The sequence below is a fragment of the Cricetulus griseus genome, chromosome 4, assembly GCF_003668045.3.
Source record: "Cricetulus griseus strain 17A/GY chromosome 4, alternate assembly CriGri-PICRH-1.0, whole genome shotgun sequence".
In the NCBI taxonomy this organism is placed as follows: Eukaryota; Metazoa; Chordata; class Mammalia; order Rodentia; family Cricetidae; genus Cricetulus; species Cricetulus griseus.
In genome coordinates, this window is record NC_048597.1 from 80,309,021 (window position 1) to 80,328,883 (window position 19,863).

General features: G+C 42.6%; 1 protein-coding gene across 1 annotated transcript in view; it reads left to right on the top strand.

Annotated features, from left to right (window-relative positions):
- Nucleotides 1–2,532: 2,532 nt before the first annotated feature.
- Nucleotides 2,533–19,863, top strand: part of Eif2ak1 (eukaryotic translation initiation factor 2 alpha kinase 1) — a 37,766-nt gene continuing 20,435 nt past the window's right edge. Inside the window, exons 1-7 of the mRNA XM_027413593.2 lie at nucleotides 2,533–2,742; nucleotides 6,693–6,851; nucleotides 9,897–10,030; nucleotides 12,895–12,932; nucleotides 14,727–14,826; nucleotides 16,548–16,628; nucleotides 18,801–18,900. Coding sequence (XP_027269394.1) covers nucleotides 2,613–2,742; nucleotides 6,693–6,851; nucleotides 9,897–10,030; nucleotides 12,895–12,932; nucleotides 14,727–14,826; nucleotides 16,548–16,628; nucleotides 18,801–18,900 — 742 coding nt within the window. The 5' untranslated portion in view covers nucleotides 2,533–2,612. The remainder of the gene's footprint in view (nucleotides 2,743–6,692; nucleotides 6,852–9,896; nucleotides 10,031–12,894; nucleotides 12,933–14,726; nucleotides 14,827–16,547; nucleotides 16,629–18,800; nucleotides 18,901–19,863) is intronic.

A 19,863-nucleotide genomic window follows, 5' to 3' on the forward strand; every position in this document is an offset into this window, starting at 1 on the left:
CCAAATAAACCCTTTCCTTCCCAACTTGCTTTTGGTCATTGCCATGCTCACCCTAAGACAGGGAGCCAGCCAGCAAGCAGCTTTTCTGTATGGTTTCTGTTCAGGTTCCTGCCTTGGCTGCCCTCCATGAGGGACTGTAACCTATAAGAAAATAAACTGTCTGCTCTCCAAGTTGCTTTTAGTCATTGTGTTTATCATAGCAACAGAAAAGTAGTAAGTATTCCTTGGCTTGCCATGGGTGCTAGGAATGTGAACTTGGGTCTTCAGGTTTGTACAGCAAGCACTTTATCCCCTGGGCCATCTTACCAGACTCTATAACAATGTATGTTAATGCCTACAGACTGTATCACTGTATGGATATTCATAATTTAGTCAGCCAAATATATCATCTTTTTGGCTTTTAAATAGAAAACAATTGAGACAGTTTCATGTAGCCCAGGTTGCTCTCTAAACTCATTACGTAGCCTAGGATGGCCTTGAACTCCTAACCTTCCTGGTTCCCCTCTCAGACTCTGAGATCACAGGCCCATGACACCTTTCACTTTGGAAATGTTCCCGAAGGGGGAATTGTTGAGTTATAAGTAGTAGCTTAAAAAAAAAAAGTTGTGGATACATACAGTTAAATCACCCTCCAGGAAGGCTATGCTCTTCCCACACATGAGAGAGTCTGTCTGTATAAAACAGTATGTATGACTCTGTATGAAACATATGTCAACATAAAAATGGCGACTATACCAATTTTTTTGCACACCACACTAAATTTGAGGTCCAAAGTGAAATATTTATGCTGTATTATTTGTCTTGAGAGCTCCTATGGATTATTTTCAACAGCTCTGCACTGGCAACCAAAGCATGGGCATTACCAGAGGACAAAGATGGTAAACCTTAAAATCTTTCTGTATATATGTGAAATATTCATGAGTACATGCACATGTCGAGGCCATAGGTTGCCATCAGTTTTCCTTTACCGTCTCCACCTTATTTCTCTTTAAATTTGAGTGTGTGTGTGTGTGTTCACAGAGGCCAGAAGGGGATCTCTTGGAGTTGGAGTTACAGGTGGTTGTGAGCTGCTAGGCATGGGTGCTGGAAACCAAACTCAGGTCCTCTAGATGCAACAAGTACTCCCAATCACTGAGCTTTCTCTCCAGCCTTCACCACCTTATTTTTTGAGTCAGGCTCTCTCATTGTACCTGGAGCTCTCTGATTAGGCTAGACTAGCTGGTCAGCAAGCCCCCAGGATACACCTGTCTCTGCCCCCATCAAGTTTTGATATAACATGCATGGTGGTACCCAGTGGCTTTTGTGTGGGATCTGAACACATCTTTGTGCTTGAGCAACAAGCAAACTTACCTCCTGAGCCCCAGGGTGGATTTTTGAATCTGAACTTTAAGCCATGAGTAACCTAGGGTGGTGGTGGTGGGGTCACAAAAAAACAACAACTCTAGTTTGAAAATAATTGTAAAGTTGTCTCAAAAGATGGAGGAATTTCCTTTAGATTAGATTCTCTATGGAATCTGGCAGGGATTTCCCAGTTTGCTATGATCTGCCATGGATCAAAGCAAGTTCAGCTGTAGTTCAGCTAAGTCTGACAGGGTATCAATTGGTTCAGCCTGGCCTAAAACTCACTATATACTAGACTGGAACTCGTGATCCTCTTGCCTCCGCCTCTCAAGTGCTCAAATAGAGGAATTAAAAGTATAAACCATTATGGTGGGTGTTATTTTCTTTTTAGATGAAAAGTTACTGTATATACAAAAGATTATCACTTCTAAAATTAGATTCTTTAGGTGACTGATTTCTCAAAACTAGCAAAGGTAGAGGCTGGAGAGATCGTTCAGCAGTTAAGAGCCCTTGCAGAGGACCTCGGTTCAATTCACCGCACCCCATAGCAGATTATCAACCCTCTGTAACTCCAGCCCCAGGGGATCCCATGTCCTCTTCTGGCCTCCACAGGTACCAGGCACACAGGAAGGCAAAGTCAAAATCAACAAAATACTTGTACTTCCCCATCACTTTCCGAGTCCTTTTGTCTCCGCTCCCTCCCCCCACCATTTCTTCCCCTCAGCTTCTTTTCTCTGTCCATTTTACCCCCTCTTCATCTCCTTTCTAGTTTGTTAGGCTTTACCCACGTAACCAAGTCCGTTACAGGCTAGGAGGGTCTGCGCCTGAGTGAGAAACAAGCGCTCTTTGTCTTTCCGAGGCTGGGTCACCTCGCTTATATACTGTCTAGACCGAAGCTGCAGGCGTGAGATTTGAGAGTATACGGTGACTACTGGAATAATTTGCGAGGGAAACAGAGGAGGACACAGCGCCGTCCACCCGAGTCAGGCAGAAAGGGCTTCCAGCACCAGTTCCGAGCCGCGCTAGCCCAGCCCTGCTCGTCACGCCCACCCGGGTGGGGAGGGGGAAACGCCCACCCTGGATCCGCCAATCGTTTCCTTTCCGGAAAAGGGGGCGGGACAAGGATAGCCCGCCTCCGACAGAGGTTCCCGGGTCGTGGAGACGGGACTTCCGTGTGTTCTGGGTTACTTCCGGCTCGGGGTGGGGAGGTGATTGAGGCCGACCACGTCAGGGGAGACGCAGAGAGCGTCTGCTGTCCGCTCGCGGTGGCGATGCTGGGGGGCAGCTCCGGAGACGGCGAGCGCGACACAGACGACGACGCGGCGGGGGCGGGGGCGGGGGCGGTGGCCGCGCCCCCTGCCATCGACTTCCCCGCAGAGGTCTCGGACCCCAAGTATGATGGTGAGACGGGGATGGCTCGCGCAGCCCCGGGGCTCGCTGTCCACCTGGGTCCCCCGCGCCAGTGGTCCTCAAGAGCCACCTGAGGCTCCGGGCCGCCTCGGGGCTCGAACTCGGACCCCGAGCAATGGGCACCGGGAGGCTGCGGGCGGGCGGTCAATTGAGGTTTAGGTAAATATTTATTCCAAGAGCGTCGAGCGTCTACCATCTGCCCGCTTGTGGGCATTGATGTTCCTTGGCCTTCGTTCTGCGCCACTTTCCAAAGGCCGCTTCCACCCCCACGCCCCGACTTGTTTCTGTTCAGTAGCTAAGTGTAATCTTTGTTCACTGCTAGACTGGGACCTGCTTCTCGGATAGGATAACTAATTATTTCTCCTAGCGAGGCAGTGTGGGAACGCTCCAATTTTCTTGAGACTTTTTCATATACGTAAATCCAATTATGTAACACAAGGTGAGTGGTCTTAAAAACATCGATTCTATGTAGGTCAAAGTTGTGGTATTTTACTGAAAATGCAGTTGGCTGCTACCAGTTGCTTTGGCGGTTTTAAAATGAAATTGTGCTCTCGATAGTGAATACACTGAGGTGCACACTTGTAATCCAAGCACTTGGAAGGTGGAGGGAGGCAGGAAGATCTGGAGTTGAAGGGCAACCTGAGCTTCATGTGGAGTTCCAGGCCAGTCTGCTGTGCATAAGACTGTGTCTCTAAAAAAAAAAGAAGGATTGTGGTGGAGCAGGGGTTGTAGCTCAGTGACAGAGGGGTGTTTTAGGATGAGTGAGATTCTGGGTTCATCTTCCAGCACCAAAACCAAACATTCGAGGAGGTTTTAGCTGTATACTACTATCCGATAGAATGGTTTCAAAGCTTTACGTATTCGATTGAAGCATGAAATAAGTATGTTGTAGTGGAGTTAGAGGTGTAAACCAAATTCAGTTTTTCCCATTTTCATTCTTAAACATTTCCTGTAATAGTTGACCACAATGAGAAACAAAGAAAAAGACCATGGTGGTGACTCAGGTAGGCTTTATACGGGACAGTTTGTAAGATAACTTTTTTTAAAGGATATGTAGATTTTTCCCACACATCAAGTGGTATGTTATTGTAACTCAAAGGCAAAGAAAGTATATGTCATAGGAAAGGTCCCAGCTGTAAACACGAAAGTAAGTCCTTTTCTGTGACATGGTGATAAGAGTTTCTGCAAGCCAAAGATTACTCTAGAAGGGAGTGATCTTGGACAAGCTTTAAATTTTTTTTTCTCCTCCTGTTAATAATACTGCCCTGTTTACATATTGATTTTTTTCTTCAAAGAGACTTAGAATGCCCAGACACAGTTAATTTTTTAACATACATATTTTATATAAATATATAATAAAATATATGTATATTTAATATACAAAGGTCTGTGGAATGTGTAGTATCACTTGTAATAGGTGTAAGGCCACTTGTTAAATGACATTTCACAGGTAGTCTGCACGATTTGAAGAGATCACACTGCCAGTTAATGAGAGAGTCAGAAAAATTAAAACTTCGAATGTTAGCAGTTCATTATAGGAATTCTAGCACAACCTCAGTCATGGACCTAGTTACTTTAGGTACATTCTGTGGGCCAGCATGTGTTGTTAGTGAGTCTGTTTTCCAAGTCATTCGTTTTCTTTCAGGCGTCAAAAACAAAACTGGACACTGAATGTAGAGTCTTGTGCAAGCTAGTCAAGGGCTCTGCCACTGAGCTGCTCTCCCAGCCAGCCCTCTGTCATTAAATTGCCTATTGAATTCATTCTGCAGCACAGTCTGCGTTTGAACCTGCCTTAGCCTCCCAAGCAGCTGGCATTTTTTAAAAAAAGGACTGTACCACCAGGCTTGGGAACACATTTTCCTGAGATTGAATTGATTAGCTGTTTCTTGTGTGTTTACTGACTTCTTGCTTGGCAAATGTCTGGAACTCTTAATTCAGCTCGTACCTGCATCTGACTTCTTACTACTTTTGAGAACTTGGAGTCATTTTCCATTTTTATGTTTCCTCTTCTACTTGGGACTGGAGTCAGGAAGTTGAACCTTTTTTGGCCTTTTGTTTCCACTGATTTGTCTGTTGCCTATTGACCTTTTAAAATTTTTTTTTCTTTTTTTTTGGGGGGGTGGGGGGTGTTTCGAGACGGGGTTTCTCTAAGGCTTTGAAGGCTGTCCTGGAACTAGCTCTTGTAGACCAGGCTGGTCTTGAACTCACAGAGATCCTCCTGCCTCTGCCTCCCGAGTGCTGGGACTAAAGGCATGTGCCACCAACGCCCATCTGAAAATTATTTTTAACTATGTATATGTGTGTGAATCTCTGTGGGCATGTGCATGTGGGTGCCTGCTGAGGCCAGAGACATGGGATCCTCCTGGAGCTGGACTGACAGGCAGTTCTAAGTCTCCTGGTGTGGGTGTTGGGAACCAAGTCAGGTCCTATTCCTTCTTACCTGCTGAGCCATCTTACTAGCCTGTATTGGCCTTTTAAAAAAATGTCATTTCTTTAAACTATTTTATAGTAATTTAATAGCATTAGGGTTTCATGTATTCCAAGGTAGCCTCTAACTTGCTACTTAGCCAAAGATAACTTTAAACTTTTTGATCCTCTTGCCTCTACCTCCCCATTGCTGGAATTACAGGCAGTTAAGTGTGACTGTGCCTGGTTTTATGTGGTGCTGGGGGTTGAACCCAGGTTTTTGTGTATGCTAGGCGAACACTCTACCAACTAAGCCAGAACCTCAGCCATTTCTTAAGTACTTTGGGTTTTTTTTTGTTGTTGTTGTTTGTTTTTTTCAGTTTTTCAAGACAGGGTTTCTTCTAGTGGACCTGTCTATCCTGAAACTTGCTCTGTAGACCAGGCTGGTCTCGAACTCATAGAGATTCACCAACCTCTGCCTCCCAAGTGCTGGGATTAAAGACGTACGCCACCACCGACAGGCCTCTTAAGTTCTTAAAAATTGATTTGGTTATTAATTTTTTTTCATAGTCAAAAGTAGAATTTTTATCTAGGCTGGTCGTGTAGCTCAGCAGTAAGAGCACTTGCCTACTATGTTTGCAGCCCTAGAATTAATCAATCATCCCCTTCCCACCCACCCCCAAAAAAGACCTGAAAAAATAGACTTTGCTCATTACAGAAAAGAGGAAATAAGTATAAAGATCCCTGAAGGTCATGGTGGCACGAACCTGTAATCCAGCATTGGAGACAGAGTTTGAGGCCACCCTAGTCTCCAGCTTTCAGCTTCAACTCACATTCACCTCCAGAAAAATCTTACCTCTTCTTTTGTTGTTTAAATTTCTATATGTATGTGGTATGTATATTTGTGTGTATTCTTGTCTAAATGTGTGTGGGTACACGTGTCTTTCTCATTGTTTTCCATGCTTCACTGAAGTGTGCTCTCTCACTGAACCTGGAAGTTGCAAATTTGGCTAGTTTAGCTAGATAGCTTTCCACAGGGATCCCCTGTATCCTATCAGAGGCACTGGGATTACAGGGAGTGTTGCTATACCTGCTGGACTTTAATGTGGGTGCTAGGGATCCAAACTCCGGTCCTGATGCTTACACAACAAGCACATTATCCACTGAGCCATCATCTCCCCAGCCTCAGAAAACATTTTCTTTTCTTTCTTTCTTTCTTTCTTTCTTTCTTTCTTTTTTTTTTTTTTTTTTTTTTTTGAGACAGGGTCTCTCTGTATTGCTTTGGAGGTTGTCCTGGAACTTATTCTGTAGACCAGACTAGCCTAGAACTCACAGAGATCCACCTGCCTTTGCCTCCCAAGTACTAGGATTAAAGGCATGCGCCACCAACACCTGGCTGCCCTACTCACCATAACTACTCTTCAGCTTTATTATTTCCCTTGAGTTACTTCTTTATATTGTCTTAATTAAAACATGCTATTTTGTCCTTATAAGACACACTTACCAATAACGTTTTCCCCTTTTCTTATTTTTAGAGTCTGATGTCCCAGCAGAACTCCAAGTGTTAAAAGAACCCCTACAGCAGCCCACGTTCCCCTTCATAGTGGCAAACCAGCTACTGCTCGTCTCCTTGCTGGAACACTTGAGCCATGTGCATGAGCCAAACCCCCTTCATTCAAAACAAGTGTTTAAATGTGAGTAAGACTAAATGAATATTGTTAGGTAAAGCTTGAAAAATAAATAAATAAATAAATAAATAAATAAATAAATAAATAAATAAAATTCTGCCTTTAATGCCATGTTTCCGAGGAGCAGCTGGCATATGCAAACTGGGTGCAAAATAAGTGTGAATGATTTCTCATTCCTTAAATTCATTTCAGCTTCCTCTGTATAATTCCTTATAAAGTTGCATGTGATCCAATACATCTTAAAATTGTTTTCCAGCAATAATATGATGTTCATATAATTCTTGAAAATCTGTTAGGCTCTGGCTGGTGAGCAGCTAAAGCTCATTCTTATTTTACTTTTTTAGACGTATTGGGGTTTAAACTTGGGGCCTCACTTGTGTTAGGAAAGCATTAAGACACATCTCTATACCTGACCTGGGTTTTTTTGTTTTTGTTTTTTTGAGGTTGTTCTCATGTAAGTTCAGGCTAGCCTCAGACTCTGTGTATCAGAGGCTGACGTTGAACTCCTTCTTCCTTCACCTCCCAAGTACTGAAGTACTGACAGTATATTACCACATCTAATTTATGTAGTGATGCAAGCTAGGGCTTCGTGTATGCAAGGTGCACACTCTACCAATATCCCCTACACTGCCTCAGATGACCAGATGACAGGAGGTGCTCCCTACCATGTCATTGAAAATGTTGAATTTTTTTTTCCTGTTTAGGATACTTGTATTTTAGAAGCATGAGCCCCAAGTTTGCAGAATTATATGTTATGAATTTGTTTTATTTTCAGCTGTAGATTCAGGTTCCTTTCTACTGAGAAATCCTTTCCAAGTCTTAGACATCCTCACTAAAGATAGGTATCTTTACATGGTCTTAGAAAGTGGCATGTTTTAGAAGTTAATTATATAATACCATTTAAATAAACCTGATGGACGTGAAGAATGGGTAAAATATTTGTTTTGTTAACAAATCTTTCATAGTGTGTTTGTTTATAATATGTGTATGAGAGTGGGGGTACATGTGTGTTATTGCATCCATGTGGAGGTCAGAAGGTGGTTGGTTTCAGTTCAGTTGGTTCTCTCCTTCCACTGTACTTCCAGGGATCAAACTGAAATGGACAGGTTTGTATGGGCAGAGCCTTAATGTCAGTATCTTTTATCTTAAAGAAATCTCGTATTGTGGGTTGTAAACAGTGTTGTGTGTGGAGGATGAGACTTACAAAGGGGTGTTCTAGGTTCCAAAGTACTGCACTGCTGTATTAGGCTCATGGCTTTAAAAAGTTAAGACTTTTACCATGAAAATCCTACTTAGAAAAAGCAGATCTGTGTGCACAGAATTTTTATTGCTGTTTTTCTTCTCTACACTGGGGATCACACTCAGGGTCTTGTGCATGCAAAGCTGGTACTAAACCCCTTTACTAACTACACCCCCAGCTTGATGTTAAAGTAGTTTTGAATGCCATATATTGAGCCTTTTTAGATGACTGAATTTTAAAACACATATATTTTAGCTTGGTGTGGTGGTACATACCTATAATCCCAGCATTTGGGAGGTAGACATAGGAGGGTTAAGAGTTAAAGGTTCAAGGCTGCCCTTCACTACACAAGTTTGAGGCCAGCCTGAGCTATTATGAGACACTGTCTCAAGGGGGGGGGGTGCTATTTAAAAAAAAAAAAAACCTAGTTTAATTTAGTTGTATGCTTGTTTGTTTGCAAAATTTCCCAAGACGATGTTTTTGATGAGATTCATTTCATTGGAAGGAAGATCCTCTACAGTTATCTGTATTCCTTTTTGTTTTGTTTTCTTCTGGTGGTGCTGGGCGTCAAACCCAGGACTTCATACTTAATAGGTTTTACTACTGAGGTACATCCTCAACCATATTTGTTTCTTTTTTTAATCTCTTCTTCCTTACCCCTCCCATCTCCTTCCTCCCTCTCCTCTCTGGCTTCTCTCCGTCTACTGCCTCTCTTCTCCCCATCTCCCTCTTTTTCTTTCCCCTCTTTCCTCCTGTCTCTTCTCTTTTCTCTCACCCTTCTCCCTGTTCCTTCCTCTTCTTTCTTTCCTTTAAAAATAAAATTACTTTATGTGTATAGGGTTTTACCTTCATGTATGTCTGCAACTTGTTGGTGCCTACTCCCTGCAGAGGCTAGAGGACAGTTGGAGCTCCTAGATTTGTGAGCCACCTTTTGGGTGCTGTAATTGAACCCAAGTCTTCTGAAAGAGCAACCAGCACTGTTAACCACTGAGCCATCTCTCCACCCTCTTTCTCCTCCTTCCTCCTTTCTTCTCCTCCTTCTCTTCCTCCACATATAGCCCTCCCTTCTCTTCCTTTTTTTGGGGGGTGGGGTTTGTCCAGACAGGGTCTTTCTTTATAGCCTTGGCTGTCCTAGAATTCACTCTGTAGACCAGGCTGGTCTTGAACTCACAGAGATCTACCTGTGTCTGCCTCCTGAGTGGGTGCTGGGGACTAAAGATGTGCACCACCACCTTCTGTTTTTGTTTTTGTTTTAAGACAGTCTCACTGCGTAGCCCTGGCTGGCCTGAAACTTGCTATGTAGACCAGGGTGGCCTCATATTCACAGAGATCCCACTTTCCTCTGCCTCTTGATTGATAGGGTCAGAGATGTCTACCACCACACCTTCCCTATCCTTTCTTCTTTGTGCCTCTCCCTGTCTTCTCCCTGTTTTTCTTGTTTCCTTACTCTTCCCCTGTTCTCTCTCCATCTTGACTTTTTTTTTTCCACCCCCTCTCTTGTATTTCTGGTGTGGTGTGAGCCACCATACTTGACCCTGTCTGTATTTCCTTATACATAAATTAAGGGCCTCTTTACAGAAGCAACTTTTTCTGAAGCACCTGGTGCATAGTCTGTATGTCCTTCCCCTTTTGAGACAAAGTCTCATTTAGTCCAGGCTAGCCTCAAGCTTGCTGAGTAGCTGATAGATGACCTTGGACTTTGCATCCTCCTTTCTTACCAGCCTGCATGCTGGAGTTACAGGTTTGCTCACTTTGCCCTGCCTGCTGTCAATTTTTCTAATAATAGCATATCATATTTTTTTTTTTTTTAGTACTTTGCCAGACTTTTATCAAGATGGGGCTGCTGTCTTCATTTACCTGCAGTGATGAGTTTAGCTCACTGAGACTACACCACAACAGAGCCATCACTCATTTAATGAGGTCTGCCAAAGAGAGAGTCCATCAGGTAAGCCCTACCATGTGTACTTTGTGTATGGCAGGTAAATTTGAATCTTAGAAGAACCATATGTGGGGGCTCAAGAGATAGCTCAACAGTTAAGAGGACTTGCATAGGACCCAAGTTTCATCTCTAGCACCTACAACCATTTGCAACTTGGTGGAGTGATCTCCATGGGCACCAAATGAGGTTAGTATATGTAGGCAAAACACTCATACGTAAAATACATTAAAGAAAGAAAAGAACACTGTGTTTTGTTGGGTGTGTGGTTCAGTGGCAGGGCATTTGCCCAGTGTGCCTAGTGCTGTGGATTCTATCCTCAGCACTAAAAAAAAATGTTCAAGACAGGGTTTCTCAGTGTAGCCCTGGCTGTCCTAGAACTCACTCTGTAGTCCAGGTTAGCCTTGAACTCACAGAAGCCCACCTACCTCTGCCCCCCTCCCAAATTCTCGGATTAAAGGTGTGCACCCCTACTGCCAGTGAGAACTGTATTTTTTCCCCTTTTTATTTTTTTATTGATTTATCTCTTACATTCCAATCCCAGTTTCCCCTCCCTCCTCTCCTCCTGCTTCCCTCACCCCCCCCCCCATCTGCTCTTCAGAGAGGGTAAAACCTCCCCTAGGAAGTCTTGTCCCATCATCTTGTTGAGGCAGGACCAAGACACCTCTCCACCCTGTGTCTAGGCTGAGCAAGGTATCTCTCCATATAGAATGGGATCCACTAAGACAGTCTGTGCATTAATGTTAGATCCTGGACCCACTGCCAGTGGCCGCACATATTGTCCCAGCCACACCATTGTCACCTTTATTAAGGGAGTCTAGTTTGGTCTTATGCAGGTTCTCCATTTGTCAAACCTGAGTCAGTGATCTCTCATTAGCTCGGGTCAGCTATTTCTGTGGGTTTCACCATCATGGTCTTGACTCCTTGTTCATATAATTGCTCCTCCCTCACTTCCATTGTACTCCAGGAGCTTGGTCCTGGAGTTAGTTGTGGATTTCTGCATCTGCTTCCTTCTGTTTCTGGAAGAGGGTTCTAGCTTCTCTGGGGTTGTGGATTGTAGGCTCATTTATCCACTTATGAGTGAGTACATACAATATTTGTCTTTCTGGTTCTGGGTTACCTTACTGAGGATGATTTTTTTTTTTTTTCTAGTTCTGTCCATTTTCTTGCAAATTTTAGGATCATTGTTTCTTACTGCTGAGTAGTACTCCATTGTGTAAATGTACCACATTTTCTTTATCTATTCTTCAGCTGAGGGGCATCTAGTTTGTTTCCAAGATCTGGCTATTACAAATAATATTGCTATGAACATAGTTGAGCAAATGCCCTTGTGGTGTGAATGTGCCACCTTTGGGTATATACCCAAAAGTGGTATTGCAGGGTCTTGAGGTAGGTTGATCTCTAATTTTCTGAGAAATCGCCATACTGATTTCCACAGTGGCTGTACAAGTTTGAACTCCACCAGCAATGGAGGAGTGTTCCCCTTTCTCCACATCCCCTCCAGCATAAGCTGTCATTGTGTTTTTGATCTTAGCCATTCTGATCAGTATAAGATGGAATCTCAGAGTGGTTTTGATTTGCATTTCCCTGATGGCTAAGGATGTTGAGCATTTTCTTAAATGTCTTTCTGCCATTTGAGATTGCTCTGTTTCGAATTCTCTGTTTAGATCTGTACCCCATTTTTTAATTGGGTTATTTGGTAGTTTGATAATCTAGTTTCTTGAGTTCTTTGTATATTTTGGAGATCAGCCCACTGTCAGATGTGGTGAAGATCTTTTCTTGTTCTGTAGGAAGCCGTTTTGTCTTGTTGACCGTGGAGAACTGTATTTTTTAAAGAATTACTTAATTATATGAGTGGTTCTTAAAAATAGAAACTTGGTCGAGTTGAAAATATTAGTTCTCATTACTAATATTTGCTGTGTTATACTGTTTTATGGAAACTAAGGGGGAAATGGAAGAAAATAGCCAAACATCTGAACCCCCATGAAGCGTATGTTCTGATGCAGAGGGCAGTAACAATAAGGGAAGTTAGAACAAGTAAATGGCACACAGGTAGTGAAGGGGACTAGGGAATGCTGAGAAAGCATGTGACTTTAGGTACAGTGGCCATGCAGTCCTCACTGGTAAAGTGGTCAGGTCCAGAGCTGAGAGACCATTAACTGCAGGTGCATGGAGGTGGAGGATTCCACAGGTTGGCCAGTGCCCTTTGCTGAGAACGTGCTGGTGGCAGTATGCTGCTCATTTCTGCAAGGCTGCCTTGCATCTAGACAGAGCAGCTAAAGGGGAGGAGTGGAAGAGAGGGTGGGGAGGGGCCATGGAGGTGTGTGATCATTCCCTCCTCTCTCCTTCCTTACTGAACCACTATAACAACAGTACTATTGCCTGCCGTTGTTTTCTTCTTTACTCTCTTTTTTTTTTTTTTTTTTTTGGACAGAATCTCACACTGTAGCCCAGACGGTTTTAGAACTGTATGTAGCCCATTCTGACTTCAAACTCTCCATGCTTCCACTCTAAGCCTCCTGAGTGAGGGGATTGCAAATGTGAGTCATCACAGCCTGCTAGGATCTTGAGACCATTTTAATGAACTTGGTTTTGTGCAGAGTGGACATAGGAAACCTTGCAGGATTTTAAGTGCATATGTTACTGTGCTGGAAGTAGATGGAGAGGTTCTAGGACAGGGAGGCAGATGCAAGGATGTGGGCAAGCAGGTGGTGTGGCTCCAAATGTGGTAGCAGTGGAGAGGGGAGTAAAATGCTAGTCTGTGGCCTTGTTTTAGGTGTGTGAGCATTGGGATTACTGTGATGTTGACTTTGATTCCTTGTTTGTCAGCAGAAGTTTTAAGTGGTTCTTAAAGATAATTTTTTGGGTTTTAGGATCCTTGTGAAGATAATTCTTACATGCAGAAAATCAGGTATGTATCCGATGCTTTTCCACTAACTACACTAAATTAAAAGAAATCAAAATTATTTTATAAACATTATTTTTTGCTGGTCACTGGTGGTGCATGCCTTAAATCTCAGCACTTAAGAGGCAGAGGTAGTCAGATTCCTGAATTCGAGGCCAGCCTGGACTACAGAGTGAGTTCAAGGACAGCCAGGGCTACATAGAGAAACCCTGTCTTGAAAAACAAAAACAAACAAAAAAATATTTCTTTATTCTTTGCTTTTTGAGACATACTCTTGCTGTGTAGCCTAGTTTGGCCTGGAAGTTAACACTCATCCCCCTGCCACTCCGTCCAGTGCTGGATTACAGGCATGTACTGCCACCATGCCTGTCTGCTCTTGGAAAGTATAGAACTTTGTAGCCAGCATTTAGCACTGCTCTAAGATTTCCTTTGCTTCTCTTTCCCTTGTTTTTGATCTTATGTCTCCCACGGAGTGTAGATTCTATCAGTTCACCTTTGTCCTTCGCCCTCCCCCCCTTTTTTTTTGTTTGATTTTGAGACAGGGTCTCATGTATTTCAGCTCTTCTCATTTTTGTTTTGTAGCTGAGACTAATCTTAAATTCTTGATCCTCCTGCCTCTACTTCCTAAGTGCTGAGATTGCAGGCATAAAGCCACACATTTGGCTCGCTGTCTCTGTTTGGTTATGTATTTGTATGCACCTGTGTGCACGTGTACTTGGAGGTTAGTGGTTGATAAAATGTTTTCCTCCATCTTGCTCCCCATTATGTACAGAGGTGCATGTGAAGCTTTCTGATTTGGTTAGTCTAGCCAGCTTGCTTTCTCTAGGACCCCTGTTTCTTCCTCTCTGTTGCTAAAATTGCAGGTGGGCTGCCATGCCCCGCCTGTGTTTATATGGGTGCTGGGGTCTGCACTGCAATCTTCATGCTTACATGCTGCAAATGCTTTCCCTGCTGAGCCACCACCACAGCCTACTTCCCTGATTTCTTTTTGAGACAAAGTCTCTTTGCAACCCAAGCTGTCTTCATGCACAGATCCTCCTGCTGGGATTATAGCCATGTGCAAATATGTCCAGCAAACCCCCCTCCCTGTTAATTAGACTACTGATACCTCTTTTAGGAGAACACTATTGGCCTTTTACTTTATTTACAAAATTTTAAAAATCTGTAAGGAGCTTGGATCATTTCAGAGTTTAAGGTGGGGAGTCGTGTGGTAGTGTACAACCATAATCCCAGCATGAGGAAAACAGAAATGGGAGGCGTGCCACATGTTGAAAGCCAGCCTTGGCCTACATAGTGAGTTCCAGGAAGCCTGGATTCCAGGGTAAGCCTTGTCTCAAAACCCCAGGAACCCCCCAAAAAACACTAAAACAAGAAATTTCAGTAAAAACTATCTGCTAATGGGTGTGCACAACTGTGACCTCAACACTCAGGCGGTAAAGGCAGCGGGATCTGAAGTCTAAGGGTCAGCTTTGGCTACTGGAGACCCTGTCTCAGCAAGAAAGAAAAAGCTCACCTAATTACTCACACTGATTACTTCTGACTGGTTTCTGCCATATACAAAGCATTGTTGCTGATTGCTGCTGGAATGCTAATTACTAAATGTAATGAGCCCTCTTGCTATTCTTATTACATTCTTAATTTACCTAGCTATTTTCTTCCCGTAGGAAATCAGAAGTTTCCTTTTAGCTGATTCTTCTACCTTGCAGTTTACTGATCAGTGAGTCTCAGCAGGTTTGTAACAGTGCATACATTTGATTGTCACATCTTAGTATTGATGGCCTGTCTATATTTAACTTTTAGATCCAGGGAGATAGCTTTTGAAGCACAAACCTCACGATACTTAAATGAATTTGAAGAGCTTGACATCTTAGGAAAAGGAGGATATGGAAGAGTATACAAGGTTTGTTTTGTTTAGTTTTGTTTGCTGTTGGCTTATTTTAACCTATTCTGTGAATTTGTGTATTTTGAGAAGTTATTTCATTATTATGACTGGAAGTACCCAGAGATTCCTAGAATCATGTGTTTTTATTTTCACTTGTCATTTGCAGGCAGTTGGTAGGTTTGAAGTTTTTCCTAGCCATGTTGTTAATGTTGGTTGTTTAGTTAGATTCTGCAGATTTTGAGTTTTTATTCTGTAGTCTAGAGTTATTAAAAATGGGTTATAAAGCAGGCATGATGGCACACTTTAATTTAGTACTGGCATGGCAGAGGCAGGTGACTCTCCTAATTTGAGGCTAGCCTGGTCTGCAAAGTAAATGCCAGCCCAGCCAGGACCACTTAAGGGGGGGGGGGGGAGACAAAGAAAGGATAAAAGAGATCATTGGGGAAAGGATTTGTAGAGAAGGGAGGAGATTAACAAGGGTGGGAGTGAGTGATTTGTATTTCGTTCGAGTATGTTGAAGTCAGGATTACTGTTGCAGTGATGAAACACCATGACCAAAAAAAGCAAGTTGGGGAGGAAAGGGTTTATTTGGCTTACACTTCAGCATTGCTGTTCATCACCGAAGGAAGCCAGGACAGGAACTCAAGCAGGGCAAGATCCTAGAGGCAGGAGCTGATGCAGAGGCCATGGAGCTCCCCATGGCTTGCTCAGCCTACCTTCTTTTTTTTTTTTTTTTTTTTTTTTTTTTTTTTTTTTTTTTTTTTTTTTGGTTTTTCGAGACAGGGTTTCTCTGTGTAGCTTTGGAGCCTATCCTGGCACTCGCTCTGGAGACCAGGCTGGCCTCGAACTCACAGAGATCCGCCTACCTCTGCCTCCCGAGTGCTGGGATTAAAGGCATGCGCCACCAAAGCCAGGCAGCCTACCTTCATATAGAACCCAGGACCAGCAGCCCAGGGATGACACTATCCACCATGGGCTGGGGCCAACCCCATTGATCACTAAATGAGAAAATGACTTACAGCTGGATTTCATGGAGGTATTTCCTCAGCTGAGGCTCCTTCCTCTCTGATGACTCTATAGCTTGTATCAAGTTGACACACAAAATTACCCAGTACATATAACAACATCAAACTTAATAAAAATATAATTTAAAATATTTTAACCTAGTGTTTTCAATCTGTAGTTTAAATATTTCCAGCAGAATGATGAGAAATTGGCCTCACTCAAATTAGAAGTTGAAACTTGAAAACAATATGCAGTAAGAAGTTGTGCTGCTAGCATTCTTGCCTGGCATGCCCAAATCTCTGGACCTGATCCCTAGCACCACACAAACTCATTATGTTACATGCCTGTAGGAGGTGGAGAGAGGAGAATCAGAAGTTCAGAGTAATCCTTGGCTACATAATGAGCTTAAGGCCAACCTGAGCTACCTAAGACCTGGTCTCAAAAAGAATAAAAAGTTGTGTTACTAAAAACATGGTGTATTTGCATTTGTCTTGAATGTACAACTTTGCTAGCATTCCTCGTCTTCAGGCCGGGAGCCTGGGGTTGGATATAGTTTAGTTTGCAAAGGTCCTGCTTCAGAAGACTGGGCTGACTTTCCCCCTTATGGGAAGAATGGCTTAAGCTTAATTTGATCTCTGGCTGGTTTGGGTTATCAAAGCTGACATGATGTAAATTCCTTTATTCTGTTGCATTTAATGGAATTTAATACTTTTTCTTTTCTTCTGGCTTTTTAGGTCCGGAATAAATTAGATGGTCAGCATTATGCAATTAAGAAAATCCTGATTAACAGTGCAACTAAAACAGACTGTATGAAGGTATGTTTGTGTGTGTGTGTGTGTGTGTGTGTGTTCTCGGCACATGCAGTTGAGTTTGTGTGAGGGTGCACACGGTATGCATGCTTGTGAGTAATGTTCCTTAGATACCAGTTGGCCAATGAGCCCCAGGGATTCTCACCTAATTTTCTCAAGATTGGGATTACAAGCATGTGACATGACCAGTCTTTTTCTTTCCCCCCTTAAATGTGAATTCTGACTATCAAACTCAAGGCTTCATGCTTGGCAAATTGAACACTTCACTGACCAAGCTATCTCCCTAACCCTGAAGGTAGGCTTTCAGAAAATGATTTGAGCTGGGCCAGGCATGGTGGTGCTAAGTGGAGCAAGGTGTAGGCTGGACTGGATTGTTCTAGACACTGTCATAAAAGCCACCCCTGTCAAAAAAGAAGTATGATTTGAGCTGGACTTGCTGCATATACCAGTAGTCTAAGCTACTGGGGCATGTGAGGTGGAGTGATCATTTGAAACTAGCTAGGGCTGTATAATAAAACCTGTAAAAAATAAAAATGGAGTCAGGCGGTGGTGGCGAACGCCTTTAATCCCAACACTCGGGAGGAGGCAGAAGCAAGCCAATCTCTCTGAGTTTGAGACCAGCCTGGTCTACAAGAGCTAGTTCCAGGACAGGCTCCAAAGCTACAGAGAAACCCTGTGTCAAACAAACAAACAAAATAAATAAATAAAAATGGGATGGGAGGGAGAACTGTGGTTGAAATGCAAAATGAAATCAAAAATAAGAAATGGAAAAAAATAAAGAAAAATGGGGAGGATGCCTGGCAAGTCAGGTATTTAATCCCACTTACCTCTACATCTACTTAATCTGTGCATAAATGGAAACTTCAAGGCCTACCAGGGCTTCAGAGAGAGTTCATAGATAGGCAACTTAGTAAGACCCATTCTCAAAAAGTAAAAGGAAAGCTGGGTATATATAGCACAGAGTATGACTCCTTGCCTCTGTGTGAAAGGCTTTAGGCTCTACTATAGTACAGAGAGAAGGCAGTGCAGGAGGGAGTTATGGGGGACACAATTGTATGTATACTCACTTACTTGCTAATTAGTAGGTTTTATCAGTAAACACAAAAACTAAATTTTTATTTGATGTAATTTTTCTTTAAAGATGTATTTTTCTACTTTATTTTATTTTTGAGATTATGTGTCAGTATGTAGACCAGGTTGGCCTCAAACTCAGCCTGCCTCTGGCTCTGAAATGCTAAACGTAAAGTCATTGGACAGGCTGTGTACATGTCTGTACATGAATGTGTGCCCACAGTGCTTGTGTGGAGGTCAGAGAACAACTTGTGGGAGTTGGTTCTCTTCCTTCTGCTGTGTGGATCCCAAGGAGTAGATTCAGTTCATCAGGATTGGCAGCAAGGTGCCTTTGACTTCCAAGATGTCTCATTAGTTTAAGTACTTCGTTACCATACTGTCTAGCTTGTAAACATAAAAGGATGGACCTATGTGGTCCATTATTGACCTGCTGTGTGGTCCTGAATAAATTCCTTCTCTTGCCAAGTCACTGTGTCTCTGAATGTTTAACAGTGAGAAATTCATCATGTCACATCTGTGATCCCAGTGTTCTTAATACTGAGCAGGAATTCTCAACCAGACTGTGTTGCATTGTGAGACACTATCAAAGTAAACATAGAAGCAAACAAAACCACAGAGGCTGGGGTGCAGTGTGGTGGTAGAGAGGTTGTCTAGCATGCTCAAGGCTCTTAAATTCTCAGCAGCAGTTTAATAGGGAGAGAAGATTAAGAAAAAGTAGGAGGAAGACTGGGGGAATCAAGTGAACTATCAAGACATGAAGTAGGTGTGGAGTTTCTCTAGCAATCACTGTTTGGCTGGGCAGGGTGGTGCACACCTGTGAGCACAGTACTTGAGAGGCAGAGGCAGGACCATCTCTCTGAGTTCGAAGTAATTCTGGTCTACATATCTAGGTCCAGGACAGCCAATACTGCATAGATACCATCTCAAAAAACAACAAGAAAAAACAAATGCTGTTTGTCTTTCTCTGAATTGTTCCTGTTATTTCTGTGTAGTTTAGTTTCCTTTTTTTTTTTTTTTTTTTAAAGAAGGCTTACTATTTTTCTTTCAGGACAAGTAGTATTAGGTAACAAATTGCCAGTAAAAAGCAATTCTGACTATTTTGCTTAGGTGCTCCGAGAAGTAAAGGTTCTGGCAGGTCTCCAACATCCCAACATTGTCGGCTATCACACTGCATGGATAGAACATGTTCATGTGGTTCGGCCACAAGGTAAGATGCTTTCTATTTCATTTACTTGTTTATTTATTTATTTGAGGAGGGGCTTGTTTTCAAGACAGGGTTTCTCTATATAGCTCTAGCTGTTCTGGAACTTCATATATAGAACAGACTGATCTTGAACTCACAGAGATCTGCCTGCCTCTGCTTCCTGGGTGCAGGGATTAAAAAGGTTGTGCCACCATACCCAGCTTTTTTAAAAAAAGACTTTTTATTTTTTGAGACAGAGTCTGTGTAGCCCTGGCTAACTTGAACTCATGGAAATCTATGTGCCTTTGTCTCCCAAGTGCTGGGGTTAAAGGCATGTGTTAGTACACCTAATTCCTGGTATATTTACTTTTAATTATGTGTATAAGTATGTTTCTGTCATGGGGGAATGTACACACATGCTTGTTGGTTCCCTTAGAGTCCAGAAGAGGGAATTGGATCCCCTGGGCCTGGAATTAGTAAGTTGTCAGCCACCTGGCATGGGTGCTGTGACTAAGGGAAATTGGTTTTTGTTGATACAAGTCAATCATTCCTAGTCTAAAATTTAAGAATCTGAAAATATTCTAAATCTAAATCTAAAACTTTTAGAACCTCATAAAAGCATGCCATTGTTTGGATATTTGAACCTTGTGGATTTTAGGATTGGGCAGCCCTCTGGTATTCTGTAGAATTCTAGGAAGGAAGAAAGGGAGGGAGGGAGGGAGGGAGTCCCAAATTTGAAGTGTTTTGGTTACCACCTACCCCTATATCTACTCAATCTGTGCATGAATGTCTGGTGAGCTTCTGCTCTTTAGCCAAATCTGCCTTGCCCTTGCACACACAATCGGAGAACGGTTTCATTTATTTATTTATTTATTTATTTATTTATTTATTTATTTATTTAAAAAAAATTTGAGCCAAGGTCTGCACTATTAACAAGCCCAAATTCGTCTCAAAATTAATTAGCTCAAATTGGCCTTTAAGACACGA